Source organism: Pteropus medius, unplaced genomic scaffold (genome assembly GCF_902729225.1).
Source record: "Pteropus medius unplaced genomic scaffold, Ma_sr-lr_union100, whole genome shotgun sequence".
Taxonomy (NCBI): domain Eukaryota; kingdom Metazoa; phylum Chordata; class Mammalia; order Chiroptera; family Pteropodidae; genus Pteropus; species Pteropus medius.
In genome coordinates this window covers 1,826,946-1,850,298 of record NW_024347793.1, presented here as the reverse complement: position 1 = coordinate 1,850,298, position 23,353 = coordinate 1,826,946, and the positions used below count along the sequence as shown (strand labels likewise).

The window sequence follows — 23,353 nt, the reverse complement described above, 5'->3', positions numbered from 1 at the left end:
GTCAGGACCGAAACAAAGCAAATGAGCGAGTACGAAGAAAAACAGACAAAAATCTCGGCCTTTATGGAGTTTACCTGCCGTCCCCGTGTCCCTCTTCGAGGAGGGACTTGCCACCCAGATGAGGGAAGTATGGTCAGCAGGAGCCTTCGGCTTCCACCTTTAGGATCAGTTTCAGTTCAGAGAGCCACCATGCTCAAAGTCCCAGGCAGCCCATAGCCAGTGCCTAGGCAGAGGAATAGCATCCGGCATTTCTGACTTGACAGGTGACACCGATGTCAGTATTCACTGCAGTCCCCCACCAGTTGACCAGGCTTTGTCCAGCCTGAATCACAGTTCGACTTCAGAGTTCTCTTTGCCCACGCTTTCTTCCTCTCACCGTGTCAATCTTCAATAAACATCATGCACCCAAAATTGCATCTCACTGTCTGCTTCTGGAGAACCCAACCCGTGACAAAAAAAGGTCACCATTCTTTTTTATAGCTGTGTAGCATCCATTAGACAGAAGACCCATCGTTTATATAGGCCATCCTTTGTTGATGGATGTCTTTATTGTGATGAAAGATTTTTTTTCTCTTGTCAGATTTGACTTCTATTTTTTAATTTTTTTCCAGTCGGGGCTAGAGTTTATTTCTGCCAGAGCTGGAGGCTGGGAGGGCCGGGGAGACTCCTCCAGCCCCATGGGGACGCCAACCAAACTGTGATCACACAAGAGCAGATTTGTCTTTTAAAGGGACTCCTGTGCCTTGGAGAGCCCTGGGCTCAGTCCTTGGTCTCCTTTATCCACACCCCCTCGGTAATCTCATCTGGTCTGCTGGCTTTACATACCTGTGTGCCTGGGTGCCACCCAGGTTTATCTCTCTCATCCAGGTATGTCAACCTCAGACCTCCCTCCCTCACGTCTCCCCTCGGATGTCTAATTAGGCACCTCAAAATGAACATGTTTGAAATAAATCGGTGATCCTATCCCCCAGCCTGTGCATCCGTCCTCCATCCTCCCACTTGCTCCTACTGAACAACGTGGAGTCATCCTTGATTTCTCTCTTTTCATAGAACCTGAAATCCAAACTTTTGGATAATCCAGTTGACTCAGCCTTCCAAGTTTACTCAGAACTCAGCCCCTTTTCACCAGTCCGTGCTGCCTCCCTGACTTGAGCCACCATCTCTCGTCTGGGCCATTACAGTCACCTCCGCCCATCTGTTCCTGCTTCCACCCCTGCTGCTATATTCTTGCCGCGGCCGGAGGAATTCTTTTAAAACTTAACCGAGTCCATGTTATTCTTCTTAGAATCGTCCTGTGACTCCCTGCCACACTCGCCTCAAGTCCTACTAACAGTCTGCAACGCTATAAACAGTCTGATAGGATGCCCCCTCTTGCCCCGTGGTGGTTGGACTTTACCTCCTGCCACTCTGTCCCTCGCTCACTCCGCTGAGGCCACACTGGCCTCCTTGCTGTTCCGCTCACTCATCGGTCACACGCCAGCCTCAGGGCCTTTGCACTAGCTTTCTCCTCTGCCCGGAATGCTCATCCCTCAGATGCCCACACGGCTCCCTCCTCGCCTTCATTATGGCCATACTCATCATCGTCTTCTGACACCCCTGTTTAAAACCACAGCCCCCACCGTTTCCCTGCTTTATTTTTCTCTATAAAACATCGGCACCGCGCCTCCCTACTCAGAATACACTTTACAGACCAGCAGCATTAGCATCACCTGGCATTTCGTTAATAACACAGACTCTTAGGCTCCACCCAGATGTGCCGAATCAGAATTTGCAGGCGCGCAAGATCCCCAGGTGATCCGTATGCACACTGCAGTTCGAGAAGCACTCCCATATTATATGCTCACTGCTTATTTGTCTGTCGTCTGTCTCCTCTACTGAAGAGTAAGCTCACTAGAGCAAGACCTTTTCTCTACTTTTTCACTCCTATACTTTAGCACCTAGAACAGCGTTCAGCACATTGTAGGCGCTCAGTAAACACTGAATCCCTGAAGGAATGGCTGACGGATGGATGATGGGCGTGCCAGGCAATGGCGGAGGCAGAGTGTGACAATCAGGGTTTGGTTGAAAGCAACAAAAATTGTCTTAAGCCAAAAGGGAACCTTGTAGATACTAGAGGTTCTCCAGCTTGGGTGGGGGCCGGAAGACCCGCCTTGGAAAAAATAGGCAAAACGTTCTAGAGACTGCGCATTAGGGACAATTTGGCACCTCTGGACGGCACTGCCACCATGCTGGACACCGCTACAGACGATGAAGTCCCCACCCCCAAAAGAAATGGTTTGGATTTTGAAAAGCCAAAAATGATGACAACCAAAAATATGGCCAGTATCGTCTGCAAAGGGGAACCAGCGACAGAGCAGGCGTAGCCATATGGAGGAGAAATGTGCGGGCAGCTAGCGTGAGGGGCCACGTAGAGGGGGAGATGGGTTTGTGAAACGTTCAGAAGGTAGAACACAGGGTTTTCAGACTGTGGGACAAATTCTTCTGTAAAGTCATGCTTCTCCTTTGTAGCAGTTATTGTCACCTAAAAATCACCCCATAATTTAGTGGCTTAAGATGCTAACATTAAATATTAACAAAAACAATACATTATCATCTCATACAGTTTCTGTGGGTCTGGGGTCCAGGAGCAGCTTAGGCTAGGTGTTCTGACTTAGGGTCTTTCATAAAGTTGGAGTCAAAATGTCAGCCAGGGCTGGCGTCCCGTCTAAAGGCTTAATGCGAGTTGAAGGGTGCGCTCCTAATACGGCTCGTTCGCGTGGCTGGCAGGTTGGAGGCTGGGCAGGTTGGAGGCTCGCTGTCATCAGGAGGCTTCAGTTCTTCTCTGCATGGACCTCTGGATTAATCGTGTGTCCTCACAACGTGGCAGCCGGCTTGTCCCTACGGCAAGTGATTCAAGATGGCAGAGCGGAAGCGGTAATGTCTTATACGACCCAGCTTTGGAAGTCACATGCTGTCACTTCCACACTATCCCAGTGGTCACGTGATTCAGTGAGGGACAGGGGACTACACAGGGGCTGAGCACCAAGTGAGGCCATCTTGGAGGGTGATCACCACGCCCTTCCGCCGAGGGGCCACACTTCCCAGCGCCACTTGCATCTGGGGAGCCATGTGATGAGTTTTCACCAGCGGAAATGATGTGCGACCCCTCCAAACCAGGGGGTTGGGAAGCCAGTGTGACTTTCCACTCCCTTCTTCCACCGCCTCTGGCAGCTGAATGCGTGGTAAAGACGGTGGAATCGTAGAAGATGCCTGGGAAGGGAGTCACCTGCCAATTAGGACACTCATTTTGGATTTTAGTGAGCAGCAAAATTCCATCGTGTTTGAGTCATCAAATATTTTGGGCTTTGTTCATTGCGGCGCCTGGTATTATCTAACTAATTCAGGAATGGACTGAATATGGGGGGTGATGCAGAATATGAAAGGTGTGAAGATTTCTGGCTGGAGCCATTGGGTGCATGGAGGTGTCTTTTACCAAGATGGGAGCATAGGTTTGGGTGGAAGATGCTGAATGACTTTAGGGCAGGGTTTCTCAACCTTGGCACCACGGATATTTGGGGTTGCATAGTTCTTTGTTGTGGGGGGCTGTCCTGTGCATTGTAGGGTGTTGAGCAGCATCTGGCCTCTACCCATGAGGTGCCAGTAGGGGTGACTGCATCAGCCAAGAATGTCTAGTCGTCGCCCGCTGTCCCTGTTGAGAACTGCTGGGTTAGGTGCGTTTGGGTGGCCTGTGGATATCCACATGGAGATTTTCAGGTGGCTGGCGGTTCTATAATTCTGAGTCTCAGGGAACATGGGAGTAGGTGAGATCTACCCTCTGCACCCCACCCCACGAGTGGGTTGGGGTGAGAGATTAAGAAGGGCTAGTCAGGGGAGCAGGAGAGGAGCCAGGAATGTGTGTGGGATGGGGAGTCGCAGGTTCAAGGAAGCAGAAGAGCGAGTCTGGCTGGGGCACGAGGTGCTGAGAGTGGCCATCAGTTTCAGAAGCATCAAATACTTTGAGAAGCCATTTTAGTGGGGAAGAGGAAGGACATATACACAGGGTGTCAGCAATAACGATGACGGTGTGCATTCATTTTTAATGACGTGGAAGAGTCCTTTTTAAAAAAATATTGGGCTATAACATTCAGTAAAATGCACACATCTTCACTGTACAGCTTGATGAATTTTTTTAGGTGAGCGTACACCTGTGTAACCATCACCCCATTCAAGATCTAGAACTTTCCTTCACGCCCCTTCTCAGTCAATACACTCTGGACACCCCAAGACACCACCGCTTTGATTCCCTTGGTATAATTTCTAAGGGGGAAAACAAGCGGGTAATAAGACAATGTCGACATCACAGGCTCATTATTGCAAATATACACGTGGGCTGGGAGCATACACTCCCAGCGCTGAGAGTCTGCGCATGGCGAGAGATGGGTCATTTTTACCTTCTTCTTTCTGATTTCTGTGCGTCACATCATAAGCATGTCTTGTTTGTTTGCTTGTTTTTTAATTGGAGTGAAATTTTCATAACATAAAATTAACCATTTCGAAGTGTACGGTTCAGTGGCACTTAGCGCATACTCGATGCCGGATGAGCACCACCTCTGCCTAGTTCCAAAACAATTTCTTTCTCCCAAGAGACAGTGCCCACCAGCAGTCCTCCCTGTTTCTGGCAGCCGCAAATTCACTCTCTGTCTCTGTGGACGTACCTTTTCCAGATAGTCCTTATTTGCACAGCTATATAACGTGTGACTTTTCGTGTCTGGTTTCTCTTACTGAGCACGGTTTCAAGGTCCACGAGGGTCAGCGCTTCACTCCATTCTGTGGCTGAGTCATACTCCGTCATGTGGATATCTCACATTTTGGTGACCCATTCATTCGTGGATGGACATTGAACATGTCTGTGCTTATCACAGGAATGAAGATGGTTTCTATCTTTTAAATTGGAAAGGATTCAATTACTATTTGGTGATAGTTATGGACAGTTAAGGGGCGGTGGAGTAGGAGAGAGAGTCTTGGGTTCAATCTCAACCCCACCTGAGTTCCTGCGACCTTGGATGAGGATCTGAATCTTTCACAGCTGCAGGCTCCTCACCTGCTGAATGGGGAGAATCCTATTCTAGGCACGTGATTAAATGCTTCATAATAATCTCTCTGTGTCACTCCACCCCCTACACACACACATACACACACACACACGCACACGCACACGCACACGCGTTAAAAAAATGCAGTCTATCTGGTAGACCAAGCCTCTTAAAATTCAGTGACTGTGGAAGGAACACAATAAAAAGCATTTGGGAAACCACGATGCTTTCTAAAGTTTCGTCATTCAAGTGCGTGTCCCAGCTATATAATCACAAATCTTTTCCTTTAAATCCCCTCATTTAAAACGTCTAAATATATTTATTTTAAAACGGAAATTTTAAATCGCCAGGGGTCTCAATTTCTGCTATCATATACCAGAAATTGATGGTATCGAGTAAATAAATACCATGCTATCAAAGCCCTTTTTAAGTGAGGAGAGAGGAGCCCCACTTCCCCGTATGCTCCTGGTTAAGACCCCCAGATGCAGCCTGACTGCCTCCCACTGTCTGTGGAGCCGTCAGCCGGGCCCTTTCTGCCGGTCTCTCATGGAGCCCGGGTCTCCATCACCGACATCCACAAGTCTGTCCACCCTTATTTATTTCCTCCTCCCTTCCCTGTCCAACTTGTTTTAAAGCAAACTTAGCGAAGTTTAACATTCATATCATAAAATGTATCCACTTTAAGTGTACAGCTTGATGAATTTCGACAAATCCACGAAAGCGCTACGCCAATCAAGATAAAGAACATCCTGTCCCTCCCAAAGATCCCTGGGTCCCTCCGCAGTCAACCCCCATTCCATCCTCATCTCCTAACAGCCACTGATCCAATCGCTGTCACTCTAGATTTCCCTGTACTAGAATTTCATGTAAATGGAATCATTCAGTATGTAGTCTTTTGGTGACTGGCTTTTTTCATTCACCATCATGTTTTTCATATTCACCCATGTCGTGTGTATATCCTTTGATTTGTTCCGTTTTGTCGCAGAATAGTACGCCATCCACCAGTTGATGGACATGTAGGTTGTTTCCAGTTTGGGCTTACTACAAATAAAACAACTCTGAATGTTTGTGTGTAAGCCTTGTGAGAGCATACCTTTTTGCTTCTCTTGGGTAAATACCAAATATTGACTGGCTGGATCATGTGGAAGATGCATATTTAACCTTTGGAGAAACTGCCAGGTCGTTTTCCAAAGCGGCTGCACCCCTTCCCCGCCCACTGGCAATGTCCAGTCGCCCCATATGCTCAGCATCACTTTGTATGGACAGGTGGCTGTTTCAAAACCTTAGTTCTCCCGTGGGTGTCGCAGTCTCTCATCGCAACTTTCACGTTCGTGTCTCTTGGGGTAGGTGGGTGTCCTTGCTCCATCCTCGCTTCTTCCCTAAAAAGCTGCAGCTTCAAATCTAAGTGACCCGACAGTGGCCGACAGTGTCGCCCTCTGCTTCATCTACCCGCCCTCAGGTCACGCCCTCTCATTCCTTCCCTATTTTACCTCCTGGCCATTTTCCTTTCTTGAAAACTTCTCTGGTCGTAACTTTTAGTGACTTCCGTGTCCACGTAGACAAGGTTTATCCATCCCAGCACCGTTGACGTTTGGGGCCAGATCGTTCTTGCTTGTGGGGTCTGCCCTGTGCACTGTAGGATGTTGAGCGGCATCTCTGGTCTCGACCCACTCAATGCCAGTAGCATTCCCATCCCCTGAGATGTGACAACCAAAAATGTCTCCGGACATCACCGAGTGTCCCCTGGGGCATTTGGCTGAGAACCACTGAGCTCGATGATCCTTCCAGAATTGTGGCTTTCGGTCCTTCAGCTCTCCCCTCCCACTGATCTCGCCCTCCCCTCTCCCTCGGCTCCCAGGTGTCATGGTCTTGTTTTTAGACCCTGTCATTTCCAGAAACTGCGCCCCTTCCCATGTTCTCGAGCACCGTACTCACCAACCCACGCTTCTTTTCTTTCCAGCTCCGTATTCCTGTTCAAACAGCTCTGCCAGCACCTGTAGTCCGTGGACACTTGCCCTTTATTCCCTGTCCCCTCACCCAGTTTAGAGCCATGGTCTGTCATTACAGTAGCTCCTTGACACATGTCCTCAACTCCTTCATCTGCCTCTTCTCTCGACACGTTTATCTGGCCAGCCTAGCCTGGTTGAAGCCAACCCTCCATCTCCTGTTCACCTGCCCCTGGCAGCCCCATATACAGCTATGCCGACTGGTTTCTCTTGAGATTCTTTCTTTATTTATTTTTTAGGCGAGGCAACCCTTGGTTGACCTCGCAGATTGCAAGGAACCTGTCAGTTTACAATCCCTTATTTTTAAAATTAAAAAAAAAATTTTTTACACCTACAGCACCTGATCTTCCTAGGTGGTCTCCCATCCAAGTACTAATTGGGCCCGACCCTGGTTAGCTTCCGAGATCAGACGGGATCGGGCACGTTCGGGGTGGCACGGCCAGAGACTGTCTTGAGATTCTTGACCATGAATCTACTGATCCTCAATCCCGCTACATCCCCTGGTCCAGTCCATTCACTCGTCCACTCGTCCACATGGGAAGTCTCACCTTCCTCTTCTCCTCAAGCTTCCCCTGATCTCACACCATCCTCCAGCTGTCGCTCGTTCCTTTATCCTCCTTTACAGAAAAAAAGATCCTTTTGAGAGCTGGATCTCCCCTTATTTCCTCTCTGTCCATTTTCATCGTCTCTTCAACGCACTCTCATCAGGCTTTCCCCCCACAACTCTACTGAGACGCCACCTGTCAATGTCCCTGGTGACTTCCAGATGGCGAAGTCCAGTAGTCACACAGGGCAATTAGAAAACACTCTGAGATGAATGAAAACGAAGAGACGACATCAAAATGTGTGTGAAGCAACTAGAGCAGCTTTTAGTGGGAAATGTGTAGCTGTGAACACCTATATCGAAACGGAAGAAAGGTCTCGAACAATGACCTAAAATTACAACAAATTCAATGCTCAATTCATTATGTCGTTAGTCCTGTTAGCACCTTTTGACGCAGTTTATCACTTTCTCCTTTTTTTTTTTATTTCAAGAAAACATACATAACGTGAATTTTACCATTTTAACTAATTTTAAGTGCACAGTTCCGTGGCATTAAGAACATTCACATTGTTTTACAACCATCCCCACCGTCCATCTCCAGAACTTTCTCAACTTTCCAAACTGAAGCAGTACCCCCAGCCCTGAGGACGGCGGCTCACCGGGCTTCATGACACCTGCCCCCTGCTCCCCGGTTGTCTTGGGAGGCAGTGGGAAGGCAGCACTCTGACCCAGCAAGGCCCCCGCGTGACGCCTCCCGGGGGCACGCTCTGTCCCGACCCTCCCCCCCGAGACGACCGCTATTCCGGGTGTGGTGGTCATTGCTCCTTTACTTTTTTTTAAAAGCATTTTTATCACATATGCGTGTCTCCCCCACCTTAGGGCAATATTAAAAATATTTCCCAGACCTTAACTCTTTAGCTGCTGGGTCGCGACAGGGACAAGGCCGGGGTGGGCGGGGATCACACCGGAGTGACGGAGGCGTGAGGCAGCAGCCAGTTACTGGGCAGTATTGCCGTATTTTAATAGCTGACACATCCTGACAGGTGTCTGACTGCCTACGAGCAGTCCTGCCCCCGGCGCTGTTCATTAACTGGAACCTGGTTTTCTACCATTCCATGGATAGATGTGCCGCTCGTGACATTTTAACTTTTTCATCCAGCCTTATCTTGTTGAGAGCCATTCTCATTAGCACGTGTCCCTGCTGTCTGTTTATTTACATGTATTCCACTGATTGAACACACCACCACCTGTTCGTCAAAGCTATGATGCAGGAATATTCGGGGTAATTCTAGGGTTTCGCTATGGCCGGCAGGGCTGATCTGAATAATCTCGCACATGGATCCTGGGTCCACCTGTGAGGGTTTCTCAGGGGGACGTAAATCTGGGAGGGGAGTTCCCGATTGCAGGATATGGTCAATCAACCAAATGTGGCAGAGGCAGCCCACTCTGTCACAAAATCCTGGCTCCCTTTCTGGAAGGTACAGCTAGCTACTCTGCCACAGATTGCCTTTCCCGGATCCCCTTGCATCTAATTGAGGTCATGTGACTCGTTTTGACCAATAGAAAGTAGGCCGAAGTGAGGAGCGTCCTTCTGGACTGAGGAGGTTAAGGATCCAGTGTGCCTTCCATATGCTCCCCTGTCCTACGAGGACCGCCCCGAAAGCTCACATTGTGGGTGGGAAGCCACAATTTGGGCGTGGAGATCACACGGAGGCATCACAAGACAGAAGGAGCACGGACCACTTGACAGACAGCCTTCCAGGGTGGACACATGCACTCAGTGGACTTCGCTTATGTGAGAAATAAACTTTTAAGACATTAGGATTTGCTGTGTTTTTGTATTCTAACAATTGGCCTACCCTGCCCAAGAATATGCTAGATAGTGTCAAATCCTTTTCCAGAATCCTCTCCTGGACCATTTCTCATTTCTACCAGTCAAGGATGGAAGTTTCCTTGCTTCTCATCCTCACCAATACTTTTTGTTAGCCAACTTTTTTCGACTTTTCATTTTGAAATACGTCAAGTGCGACAGAAATGCCATGTTTCTTTCACCCATATTTACCAGTCATTAACATTTTGCCATTCTCTCTCTCTCTCTCTCCCCCGCCATTTTCGTACAACTATTTCAAAGCAAGTTGCAGACATCATGTCCCTTTATCCCTAAATATTTAAGCGTGAATCTCCTAAGAACTAGGATACTCTGTTATATAACCAATTCGTTTATCCAATTCAAAAATCTTATGCAATGCTGTTATCCAGTGTAAAGTCCATGTTCAAATTTCACCAGTTGCCCAGTCACGTCCTTCATAGCCCCTTCCTGAACCCCTTTTCCACCCCAACCCCACCTTCCTCTCCATTCCCACATCCCACCCCAAACCCCATTCCAACTATGTCTCCAGGCTCAACTCCGTCTTTATCCCGGTCTTGTCCCATTCCATCTTCATGTCCATCGCAAACCCCGTCCATTTCGTCCCCGTTCTCAGCCCCCAGCCCCGTTATGCTGCCACGGAAGGCAACATAGTCCCAAGATTCAAGAATGAGATCATGGACATCTGGAGGGAACCATGGGTCTCCAGGCCCACCTGCTTCCCCTTCCATAAGGAGAGCATAATGTCCTTGGGGCTCGCCCATATTGTAGCATGTGTCAGAATCTCCTTCCTTTTGAAGGCTGAATAATATTCCAGTATGTGAAGATACCACATTTTGTTGCTATACTCATCTGCCAATGAAAGATCTAAATCAATTCCTTAAAAACATTATGTATTTTGGAATAATTATTCACTCATGGGAAGTTGCCAGACTCGTACAGAGAGGTCTTGTGTACCCTTTACAGTGGTATATCTTATGTAACTGTGTAATTTCAAAACCAGGAAATTTACATTGATATGATTTACAGACCTTATTTCAACAGCTTTTACGTTCATTCCTGTGTGTGTCTATGCGATTTCTTCACTTGTGTAGATTTATGCAACCGCCTCCAGCTTAAATGAATTTATTTTTTAAAAGAAGCCTTGTAGCTCCGCCGTGAATGGCAAGTGGATGTGACCAGCCATAAGACAAGCTTATTTAAAAATTAATACGATGTAAATGACGTCACAACCTTCCAACTGGATACTGTTGTCTGTTGAAGGCTTTTCGTCAAACCCAAGAATTAAGTGAAGAGGCGTAAACATGTACTAGAACCAACCGAACCCCTCTCCTCCCACTGTTGAGAACCGAAGAGGGAATGGATCGCTTGCCACACAGTTCAGTCGTTCTGAACGCGGGTCCACACATCACCCAAAATGATCTTCCTTGGGAAATGCTGTATCAGCTCGTTAAGTCTTTGCAGCAGCCCCGAGAAGGTTGGGTGCTACGATGATCCCCGTCTTACGGGTGAGGAAACCGAGGCTCAGGGATGCGAAGCGGCTCGCCGCACTGTCGCGTTCTAGCTGTGTGACCTTGGATAGACCGCTTAATTTCTCTGGGCCTCTGCTTCCTCCTAGTGACCTGGAGATAACTTGTTCTTCCCTGTTAGGGTCGTTAAGAACATTAAATGAGAGAATACTGAATGGTGAGCACTTAGAAAAGAGCCTGGCACTGATAAGTAGTTGGTAAAATTGCCATTGTTACTATTCCTATAAGTTTGCCCTAAAGTTTAAAGTTAGCTACAGTAAGAAAGCCCATGACCGTTTACGCGGGGCCCACTCTGAGCCAGGCAGTGAGCTCGGCCCTTCACCTGTTTTACCTGTGTGTGCCTTTGTGACAGTTGGATCTACCTCTATCCTTCCCTTATTGCAGATGAACGAACAGAGGCACAGAGAGGCGAATTCACTTAGCCAAGGCCACAGAGCTTAGGATGAGGAGCCGGGGGTCTGGACCCAGCCGGCCAGTTTTCATTCACATCTCCGCTTTACCACCTTTCATGTCCTTGGGCAAGTCATTTTGTTCTCTCTGCCTCAGTTTGCTCACCTGTACGGTGGGGACAGCAAGGACACTCACCCCAAAGGGCTCAGTGTTATTATTTTAAATTGCACTGTGTCCTGACACAGTTCCTCTGACGCCCACTCCTAGTGGGTGGGGATGGGGGGCCCACACTGGCCCACCCCTGCCCCACCTGGACGGTGCCAACCCCTCCGCTTATGCCCAGGGCACCCGCCACCACACTGCCAGACAGCTCTGGCGCAGCCGGGGAGCCGCTCAGCAGGTTTTTCCTCTCGGCGTGCCGTGGGGCACCAAGCTGTCCTTTCCCTGCCTCGCCTGAGCCCGGCCCTGCTAGGCTCGCAGGCTGCTCCCTGCCAGACGCACCGGTGGATGGTGGGCCTGTGTCACCATGCCCAGCATCTTCGCCTACCAGAGCTCCGAGGTGGACTGGTGTGAGACCAACTTCCAGCACTCAGAGCTGGTGGTCGAGTTCTACAACACGGTGAGGGCCAGCCGGCCGGGGGGGTGGCTGGGGGTGGCACAGTCACCAGACCTGAGTCCAAAGCCTGGCTCCTCCTCGTCCTCGCTGGGGGATCCTGTCTGAGCAGTTCGCCTCTCTGAGCCTCAGTTTGCTTATCTGCCAGGTGAGGAGCGCTGGCTTTCATTCATTATTTGTCTTTACTTGTCATCGGGCTTTGTAGTAGGTTTTGGGAAGGCAGCAGAGACTAGGAAGAGTGACTTGGGAAGGCATTCACGACCCAAGGCGATAGTGCCATCACGGGGGGAGGGTAGAGGTGACCCCTGAGGCAGCGGTGGGGTGGGTTGGGGGATGGAGCAGGGAGGGCTTCTTGGAGGAGGTGAATGCATCTCCTTCGTTCTCAGCTGTACCCCCAACCCAGGGTGACCAACTCATCCTGGTTTGCTGGGGACCGTTCTGGTTTTGGCATTGAAAGTCTCATGTACCAGGAGACCCCTCCGTTCCAGCACACCGGGGCAGTTGGCCATCCTTCCCCAGCCCCTGCTATAGGGCCACACTGGAAGGGTCCCCAAATCTTGGATGCCTATATGGCAATGGCATTTAACTAAAGCCTGAAAGATGCAAGCAGCCAAAGATACATGTGACTGTGCTATCCTTGTGTGGGGTGCTGGAGACACCATGGTGAACGAGGCAGGGCGCTTGCCTTCCTGGACTCCTGGGGTGCTGGGTAACACAGGCAGCGTGCTTTGCTCTGGGCCTTTTGCATAGTAGGTGATCAATAAATGGCGAATGATGGAATCATGCGAATAATGGCCTTTATCAAGTGCTTACTGTGTGCCAGACATTGAACTAACCATTTCACCTGAAAAATCTCATTTAACCTTCACAAGGACATTGGGAGTTCGGCACTGTATATTGTATGTAGAGTTAATCTCCTTTCCCAGGTGAGGAACCAGGCATCCAGGGAGGTCGGGGATCCGCCCAGGGTCACCCTGGCGCTTAGAGTTGGGGTTTAAACACGGTAGGTCCAGGAGAAGTCTATCAAAAAGGCTCTAACGAAACAGATTAGAGTACGAAGAATTGAGTTATATTATAAAGGCTTTTGCCACAATTCCCTCCTCCCAAACCTGTATCCCAAACCTGTCGCCATAGTTAATAACTCCTATAGTTCGTGGCTTTGGCCAACCTTTGGTGTAAAGGCCAGATAGCTGATATTTTTGGTTTTTTGGACTGTAAGGTCTCTGCAGAAATGACTCAACTCTACCACCGTGGCTGGAAAGCAGCCACAGGTGACATGCTAATAAATAAGCGTAGCCAAGTGCCAATAAAACTTTATCTGTGGACACCAAAATGTAAATTTCATATAACTTTCACACACCATGAGATATTCTTCTTCTTTTAATTTTTTCGACCTTTTAAAAACGTCAATATCATTCTTAGTTCATCGATTGCACAAAGCAAGACGGTGCCGGGGGTGCAGGTCGTCAGCCTCTGATTTAGCTTTATATATGTTAATAACCGATCAAACAGAAAATGATAAGATCTTTCTTTCTAGTCTCTTGAATCAGGAGTTAAAAATGAGTTTATGTTTTAGTGAACGTGGGCCCACATTTTGCAGTTTTCCAATAGACGGCGGGATTGGTATACAAAGTCTTCTGTGAGTCATTCGTAATTGCAATAAGTAGATGCATAAATCAAAAGAAAGCCAATACATTTTCACAACTCTGTGTAGGGTTGAATACATTCTGCTGAAAGACAATGCAGCTATTTAAAAGTATGCTTTCGATCCAGGGTTGTAAACGAAAGACAAAACATGTAGCAGAAATTTTTAAAAACCTGTTCACATGGGTTTCTGCCTGATCCACTTACAAGCCACAGCTCACAGTGAGAAAGCACTGTTCTCTGCAGAATCTTTTGCTTTTCTGCTCTGCTCCCACGGGGGAGCCAGCCCCACGTGGTCAGGGCATGGGAGAAGGCAGCTAGAGAGGACTCCGCCTCAGAGACGAGGGCGCCTAAGAATGGGGTTTTGAAAGACGGATAGGAGCTTGCCGAGTGGGGTAGGAGGCGGGAAAAGAGTTGAGGAGAAAAAAAGATGTACTAAGTCCTGGAAGTAAAAGAGGGATTGGCCAGTTTGGGAAAGAGAAAGTATGTTTTTGTGCCTGGAATCTGGGTAGAGATGAAAATGAGCAAGTTTTGAATGCTGGGTCAGAGTGTTTGAAATGCATCCTGTATTCATTGATGGACTCACTCATTCAACAAAAATTCTGTAAACAATCCTGTGTCGGGTACCAGGATCTGGGGTACCAGGATGTGGAGGGGGCTTGGGAGCTACCAGTGAGTCCCCCAGCCTCACGGCTAGTGTGTGGCGAAGGGAGAAAGTGATGGGGTGGAGGGAGCCGTAGGGGTGCGGCACGAGGTGGAGAGGGAGCTTCAGCACTTAACGATAAGTAAATGGTCCCTAAGGCATGCGGGGTGAATGTAACGGCAGCCTCAAAGCACCTGGTTGAGTTCGCAGCCCACCAGGAGAGCCGAGAAAGGCCATCTGCCAGGAGCAGAGGTCAGGGGTGTGAGAGGGGCTGGATCGGGTGGGGCTGGGGCAGAAGTCAAGGTGTGGGCTGTTCCAGTTTGCACCTATTTGCTTTGGCCTGGTGGCCTCCAGGCGTGGCCTCCTTCTGCACCACTGGCATCTTAGGAAAGTTTCAAGTGGTGTGGGAGGGAGTTTTAAGGCCCTTGGCTCCCAGCGGCAGCTGTGCTGCTGAATTCTTCCTGGGCCCCTGCCAAGGATGCAGAAGCTCCGAGTCTCATCCTCTGCAGAAAGCTCCCTCTCAGGTGCTTGGATACAGAACAGAGGGACGCGTGGCTGGGGAGGGAACCACACAGGCGAAGGCGGGGCGGGGAAGGGGATCGGGGTGGGGGAAGAGTGGGGGGCAGTGGGAATAAGAAGAGGAGTCAGGTGGGGGCGAGGAGCGGGAAGGGTTGTAGGGGCGGAGATGACGGTGCCCACACCTCCGACAGCCTTCCCACCTCCTCTTCTGATGGAGCCGTCTCTGCAGCTGGCCTCTGCGGTGTGGTGATTCTAGTCCCTCTCTTCCCTGAGTGCTATTGTGACTCAGGGGGAGACCTGCCTCTCTCCAAGCCCCTGGCTGTGACTGGCAAGTCCCATGAGCCCTGAACCAATCCTCCCTCCTCATCAACATTCACAGCAAAAGCAATTAATTTCAGGCACCTCTGGTCTGCCAGGCCCTGTGGAAGCCGGGAGGGCATGGTGCCTGCCCTCGGGGAGGACAGATGCCATTAACTGAATAATTGCACACATGAAACTGGTAACTATGCCCATGACACACCCAGGCCTAGACTCAATAGGTCCCTGTGGACCTCTTTTCTCCTTTGGAAGAACAGGCATTGGTGATCCCCACTCTGCAGGCTTCCGGGAGCAGACAGAGGGGTCTGATCTGAGGAGACAATGACCCCTCACTAGGCCTGTCCCTCAACAAGAATTTATTGAGCCAGGCACTGTTTCAGACTCTGGGGACACGGTGGTAATCGAAGCAGACAATAATGCCTGCCCTCGGGAGGCTGGTATCCTGTGGGAAGCGGGAGACAGATAACAGACAGAAGTGAAGGGCCCAGGATGGTGGGATGTGCTAGCGAAGCAAAACTCATGCAGTTAGTTTTGTTATTCAGCAAATATTTACTGAGTACACATTCAAAGAAGGGGGCAACTGCGGAGTGCTGACAACCCTTAACTCACAGAACCACGGAGAGGATGGAACAGCTATTGGACAGATGAGTGGATGAGCACCATGGCGTCCACTCGCTGTGACGTGGACAGACCGTGAACACAGCACGCCCAGTGAAAAGCTAGACGTAGGGGCCGCACGGTGTGTGCGTCCATTGATACGAAAAGTCCAGAACAGATCAGATCAGACCCCTCTGTCTGCTCCCGGAAGGGCAGATCCACAGAGGCCGGCAGTGGGTTACTGGTTGTCAGGGACTGGGGAAGGAGAAGTGGATGCTAATGGGGACGGTGCTTATTTTTTGGGTGATGGAATGTCCTGGAATTAGACAGCGGTGGTGGGCGCACAACCTTGTGAATAGACTAAGACTCGCTGACTTGCACACTTTAAAAGAGCGAATTTAATAGCATACGAATATCTCGATTTAAAAAATAGAAATATTAAAAAAACTCACAGTTCTTGGCACAACCTAAGCATTGAATAAATTGAAGCTATTATTATTGGAGGTAAACGCAGCCCAGAGAGATGCGAAAGTGTTCATGTGCTAATTTGATTCGAAATTCATAAATTTCAAATTTTATTTAATGTTATTTAAATACATTTTATTTCATCCTCGTAACGATGCTGCGAAGTAGGTCATTTTAGCCTCCCCATTTTGCGGACAGGTAAATGAGGGCTCGAGAGCGCTGGCGACCATTCCCAACGTTGCACTGCATGTAAATTGCAAGCACACAAAAGAAAGTCGCAGTGAAACCCAGGCCCCCTGACCCCAGTCTCTCCCTTAACCACAGCGTCGTGAGGCCACTCGGTTACTGAGTGATGAACAATCAATGCGTGTGTCTTAATCTGTGCAAGTGAGTCTGCTTGGGGAGGGACCGTGGCCAGCACTGTCGCCCCCCAGCCCCCACCCAGCACCCACATTCGTGCGCACCTGCTGGGTGGATGCGGAGCTGAGTCCCGAGCAGGTGACAGAGCCAGGTGTGGGCGGTGGGAGTTTGAGCTTTGGGAGTGGGGAGATAGAGCGAGGAGTCTTGGCCATGTTTATCGATTTGGTTGATTCGACCAACTTTTCATGAGTGCTTGCTGGCTGCCCAGCGTAACAGGTGTTGAGGACACAGCCAAGGATGAAACAGGTGTGTTTCTGGTCCTCACGGAAGTCACAATCCAGTGGGGAGGCACAGACAATAAAGGCGTCAAGAATGGGAGATGATGCATCAGCGGGGAAGCCGCTTGTGGGGAGGCGGGTTGTGGGGGCTGCGGTTTTAGCCCAGGTGGTCGCAGTGAGAAAGGGGTGCCCTCTCTGCCTCTTCCCAAGGCCGAGGTGGGCGGTCAGTTTTGGTTAATCTCTCTACCTCCCTCCTTCTCTCCCTCCTTTCTCCCGCTCCTTCCTTCCCTCCTTCTTCCTTCTCTTCTTCCTTCCCTCCTTCCTTTTCTTCTTCCCTTTTCCTCTTCTCCTTCTCTCCCTGTCTCCCTCCCTTCCTTTCTCTCTCTACCTCTACTTTCCTTCTTCTAGCTCTAAGATATCCAGCCACATCTCCTTACCCGACGCCCTGCTGGGGACTCATGATAAAAGAACCAATCTTCTAGAATAACAGCAACACCGCTGCACGCGAACGTCATAGCGCCTGTGCCAGGCACGTGCATGCATCGTTGACATGCCTCGGCATGCATCATTCTCTACAAAAAGTTACCGAGTACCTACTGTGTGCCAGGCACTGTTCTAGACACTGGAGAGTTCTCAGCAGTGAACAAATCAGCCAAACTCCTGGCCCCGTGGCCCTTGGTTCTCTAATCCTTACCGCAGCGCTTGGAGGTAGAGGAGGAAATTGGGGCACAGACTGTCCCCCAGCCCTGACCAGACACCCCTCATGAAGCTAAGGATTGCATTTTCAGGTAGTGCTAAGGTCATCGAGAACATAGTAGGAACTGAAGGGATGGTTGTTGAGCGAATGAATGAATGAATGAGGGAATGAACGAGTGAATGAATGGCAAGGCACCTACTGGGGCCGTGACCTAGAGAATCCAGCTCACGAATGTCCAGAGCCAAGGGCCGGGCTGGCTCTGGACGTGATCCCAGGTGGCACGTCTCCCGCCTTGCCCTGGGTGGGGCGGGTGGTTGGGAAATGTGGGGGCCCAGCCCTAGAGGGTGGGGAGGAGACCCTGGCACCCTCTCTGATGCTATCAGACTCCAGAGCCAGTTGGAACCCATTAGTCATAGGCTCCGCCCGTCGCTCTGCCCTCATTCTGCACACTTGGGCATCATCAAAAACTCCTGTGTCAGACCTGTTGGCCTCTGCTCTTGGAGCAGCTATCCCACTGATAAACCCGTCCTTGCCGACTTCCCCGACGACAGCAGCGGCCCCTGCCGTTTACTGAAACGGGGGGCCCCCCTCTTCATCATTGCCACCTGTCTAGTCCTCCTTCTTTCTCGACAGAGGTAAATCAAACTTCTGGGTCCCCCAGAGCTGTGTGACCTCAGAGAAGTCACTCTACCTCTCCGAGACTCGATTTTCTCATTGCCAAACAAGAACTAGACAGCTAGACGTTGGGGTGTGTGCAAGGGTTAAAAATAATCTCTGTAAAGGCGTGCGGTCAAAAGATGGGCAAGTAACACTCGCAGTGCCTTCTATCCAGAACTTTCTAGGTGCAAGACCCTCTGTCAAGTGTTTTCTTGCATGACAGGCAAGCTACCTGAATCCGTTTTGAGGTCTCGTCCAGAAGCAATATTGATTGAGCACCTACTACGTGCTGGTTCTTGAGGTTACAGTGGAGAATGGAGAAGACGCAGCCTCTGTTCCCAAAGCCACGTTTAGCGGGAGAGCCAGACAGGTCCAGAGCAGCTGGACAGGTGCCAGGAACGTGGATGGCTTCGGGCACAAAGGAAGGCCACCTGGCCCTGCCTTGGGGGATTGGGAAGTCTTTACGAGAAAGTGACCCCCGGGCGAGAGGCAGAGTAGTAGTTGGCGTGGCGAAGGGGGGGGCGAGTGGGGAGCAAGAGCGTTCCAGGCAGTGGGAACGGCATGTGCAAACTCTTGGAGGTAAGAGTAAGCATGGCTCCTTTAGAAGAACTGAGTCATTCTTTCCACCCAGATTACAAAGGTAAAGGTGCACAGCGGTGAGTGACGGAGGGGGTTTATAAGCCAAGTTTAAGAGTTTGGATTTTACTTATAGGAATGACATATGTGTTTTAAATGGAGGCGTTAGAGTTTGGGAGATTGGTTGGCTCAGCATCTTCAGGTGTGTGTTGATACGCCCAAGGGCTGGTATTTGGTTGAAAGCCAGAGGGGACATCGGGTTTGAGAGTTTGCCCACTTGGTGTCCACAGCCCCATTTTCCCTGAGACAGCTAGCTGCCCCCCCCTATTGCTTATGGTCTCGATGGCATGGTCCAACAAGGTGCCCCCCCCATTTCTGGCCAAGGCTGGGCTGTGGCCCAGGGTATACTCTCCAGAATTTAGATCTTGGCGTGGACGTAAGGACTGAACACAGTTATTGTCATTCTTGCCCAAAGTTCCCCTATGAAGAGATTGTCCATTCACGGGCCAGAGCTGTTCTGGTCTCTGGTTTTCCTTGTCTGTAATTCATTTGATTGAATTCCCCATAATAAATTAATTAATGAATAAGTTAACCATACACAAACACACTCACATATATTTATATTTACAGTGTAAGTTCACCAGAATCATTTTCTGAAGCTCGCTACCAGAGAACCCTAGCTAATATACTAATGGCAATGGTTTTATAGGAAGCTAGCTTAAGCAAAGAAACCAAACCAAACAAACATACCAAAAAAAAAAGGGGGGGCGCATTATAAAAATACTGAAATATTTTAGAAAATGTAAAGATGAGTTGCTTGGAAGGCTGCGGCCTAGTGCGGGTCTAGAGGATTCAGCAGTGTTTGCTTTTATTCTCAGCCTCATCTCTTCATGGTGGTGAAATGGCTGCCATATCGTAAACATCACGACGATATCCCAAGGCCTTTCCAGAGAGTAGTCAATGGTGCAGCTCAGTTTTGGAGACTCCCGGGCTCTGTGTCTTCTTCAAGTTTCAAACTCCCAAAAGAGAAAATCTGATAGGTTGGTTTGGGGTAGGTGTCTGCTCCAGTGGTGTGGGGTCATGATACAGACAAGGCCTGTGTGGGGGAAGTACCTCTCTGTTCGAGGGTAGCCATTGTGGATTGGTGGCTGTCCTGGACACGTGTTTGACCTTGTCCATTGATGGGCACCAGAGAGACCTTGGCATGCAAAAGAAGGACGTGGGTGGGACCAGGAGCTGGGAAACCAGTTTGCCAAGACTGGGTCCTCAAATTGTGGAATTTGAGCTGGTTCCACCATGACCCAAGGAGAGCCATGGGCTTCCCTAGAATCAGAAGGGCGCCTGCCTTGGGGACCCGCACGGGTTTCCAAGACCTAGGCTCAGAGGCGGTGACATAGGGTTAGGTGAATGATTCCCTCACACCAACCACTGCGCTCCGCGTTCTTGGGGTGGCGTCCTGAGAACTAAGTGAGCGCCCCAGTTAGCAGGGCACGATTCCCTCGCCAAGACGGGAACACGGGCAGCTGAGGAGACCTTTACAAGAGGAAGATTTTATTGGGCAGGGAAGGGCGGAATTGAGCGAGCGAGCTGGCTGACTTCAAGTTGGCAGGTCAAGAAGACCACGAGGTCGCTTGTTTCTGAGCTCGTGAGATAGTTACCGTGGCCTCGACATATGTGGGGGAGACTTGGAGGGACATCAAAGTCCTACGTCAGCAGCTAGGGACTTTGAGCCACTGGAATTCTGGGGGAGAGGTTCTCATGACCTTAATTGTGCTCATGAGGGCTGGAGACTTTTGGGTCAACAGCACAAAGAGGCAGGTGACATGATGCCTGTGTCACAGATGCAGAGATAAAGGGTTAGGGCGTTGAAGTTCCCTTCTCGAGGCCCCACAATTAGTGGAGGAGCATGGATTCAATCTCATATCACTTGGATCTCAAAGCCCATTAATGGGAAAGCTTTGGTTTCAAACAAAACGTCCGACTGAAAACAGCTTAAATAGAAAGGTCAGTAATTATTTTAAAAACTAGAAGTCTGGACGCAGATGGTTTTGGAGTAGGTGACTCAGCAGCTCAATGTCGTCAAAATACGTGGTTCTCGTCTTTCTGCTCTGCTGTTGCTGGAGCAGCAGTCTCGAAATACTGTCCTGAGACCCCTGGGGTCTCTGAGGCCCTGTCAGAAGTTTAGCGAGGCCTGGAGTGTTCTCGTAATAATATGAAGATATCGTCTGCCTTTTTAAAATCTGATTGTCTCATGAGGATACAAATAGAATCTTCCAGTGGCTACTCAATATGTGAGGGCATCATGTCTCTGGTGGCCAAGGGGAGGTCTGCGGGTGTACTCATATGTTTTGAAAGCTTCTTGGGTCCAGTTTCTAATGCAGCCAGTCTCGATCGATGTAGCTCACGCAGACCAAGGTCTTTGACGTCCTCGGTAATGTTTAAGAATAAGAGGTCTTGAGACCGAAAAGTTTGGGAACCGCTGTTCCTATTTGTTTTTGCTCCCAGACTAGTTTCCTCATGGTCACAAAACGGCTACCACATCTTAAACATCACAACAATGTCCAAATGCCTGATTCACTGGGCCTGATCAAGAGAACTTTCCCAGAAATTTCTCATCAGACTTTCCATCATGTCTCATAGCCAGAATCATCACACATTTATTCCTTGACCAGTTATTAACCATGGGGATGACCCATGCCCTGGGGCTAAATCCTGCTTTCCTAAGGCCATGTCCTCCTGACGCTTGAACACAGATTGGGTGTGTTCAGCAAGCAAGAAAGGGGTGATCTATAACTTAAGATACAGGTTCATCTGCGTTTTGGTCCACAGGAAGTGAAAGGCAAGCATTAAGCGGCTTATTAAGAACTGACCTGGGAGTAATAGATTCATTTACATTGTCATCCCATCGGCCGGGCCAAGACGCAAAGGCACACACAGTGCAGTGCAAGAAAGGCTGGGAAATGTAGTCTTCAGCTGAGGAGCTGTGTGCCGAGCTAAAACTTGGGGGAGACTATTTCTATGAGGAAAAGGGGGCGATTGTATGTGGAAGGCTAGTAGATAGTCTTTTCCACACTCATTGAATGAACGAGCCCGCAGGATAATGGGTGGAATCATCGGTCTTTCCGAGGACCAGTCGGATGCCTGTCGAGATCAGCTGAAACGCTGACAAACTCTGGGTCGGTTCATTGCCTGATTGGCTAATGACTGAGGATTTGGACGTAGGCGCCACCCTCCCTCGCCTCCCCTGTCTGACCCGCCCCCCGCCCCACGTCCTCCTATTTCCAGGTCAGCAATGTCTCCTTCTTCATCTTTGGGCCTCTCATGATGTTCCTGATGCACCCCTATGCCCAGAAACGCTCCCTCTACGTTCACGGCGTCTGCCTCCTCTTCACAGTCATAGGTAGGCAGGGGGCGGAGACAGTGGGCGGCGGTGGTGGGAAGGGCCACCCCCTTGGTCACCCGCCTTTGTCTCTTGCTCTAGGCCTGTTCTCCATGTACTTCCACATGACGCTCAGCTTCCTGGGCCAGCTGCTGGACGAGATCTCCATTCTGTGGCTGCTGGCCAGTGGCTACAGCATCTGGTTGCCTCGCTGCTACTTTCCTGCCTTCGTAGGGGGCAACAGGTGGGGCGGGGGCTGGCCCTCTGGGCTCCTGGGACCTTGGAATTCCTCCCCTGACCACTCCAGGACTTTCTCCTGACCCTGCCTGACTTAACTGGGCTCTGTTGAATATACTTGGAACTCCTGGCATTCCCCCCACCCCCCAGATCCCAGCTGGGTAGCCTGGGACCTTCTCCAGACCTTGCCCGAGCCCACTGGGGACAGGGGTCCCAGGACGCTACACATGAGCTTACCTGGGCCCCTGAGCCTCTCGCCTGAGGTCCCTGGAATCTTTTATCGGCTCCCCCAGGCACATCGCGTGCCCGAGACCACTCTGAAACTCCGCCTGACCCTGCTCGACTCATAGGAGCCTTCAAACGCCCCTCCTGAGAGCCTGTGGGGCCCCTGTGATTCCCCACTGAATCCTCCCTGTGCCCCCCCGCCCCGATCCTCTTGTCTGCCCCCTGGGGCCCTGGCACTCTCAGACACCTGAGCCTCGGGGCCGTCAGGCGAGTCCACTGGGGTGCTTTTTGCGGAGCCCAGCGGGGCTCCCTGGAACCCTTTCCCTTTCTCATCCGCCTCTGCCACAAGCTCCACGTGACCCTGCCTAGTGCCCCCAGGAGCCTCTCTGGACGCCCCCCAGCCAAGCCCTTCTCCCCGCAGGCTCCAGTTCTCCTGCTTGGTCGCCCTCACCACCGTGGTCAGCACCTTCCTGTCCTTCCTGAGGCCGACGGTCAACGCGTACGCCCTCAACAGCATCGCCGTGCACATCCTCTACATCGTGTTCCGGGAGTACAAGAAGTGGGTGCTGGCTGCGGGTGCCCGGGACGGCGGCGTGGCCCCGTACCCAACAGGACCCCCCTGCTCATCGGGCACGGAGGTCTTGTTGACTCCGCGCTCAAGACCACCTGCTAACGAGGAGTGGAGCCAGGCTTTGAACCTAAGGCTGTCTGACTGCAGAGCTTGTCCCTTTTTATTA

At 50.3% G+C, this 23,353-nt stretch overlaps 1 protein-coding gene and 1 pseudogene across 1 annotated transcript in view; one reads left to right on the top strand and one right to left on the bottom strand.

Moving 5' to 3' along the window:
• The window catches only part of ACER1 (alkaline ceramidase 1), a 31,606-nt gene that overhangs the window by 4,368 nt on the left and 3,885 nt on the right, over nt 1-23,353 (top strand). The window contains exons 3-5 of the mRNA XM_039878501.1: nt 22,061-22,175; nt 22,257-22,398; nt 23,038-23,175. Coding sequence (XP_039734435.1) covers nt 22,061-22,175; nt 22,257-22,398; nt 23,038-23,175 — 395 coding nt within the window. The remainder of the gene's footprint in view (nt 1-22,060; nt 22,176-22,256; nt 22,399-23,037; nt 23,176-23,353) is intronic.
• On the bottom strand, nt 7,407-7,525 carry LOC120615479 (uncharacterized; annotated as a pseudogene).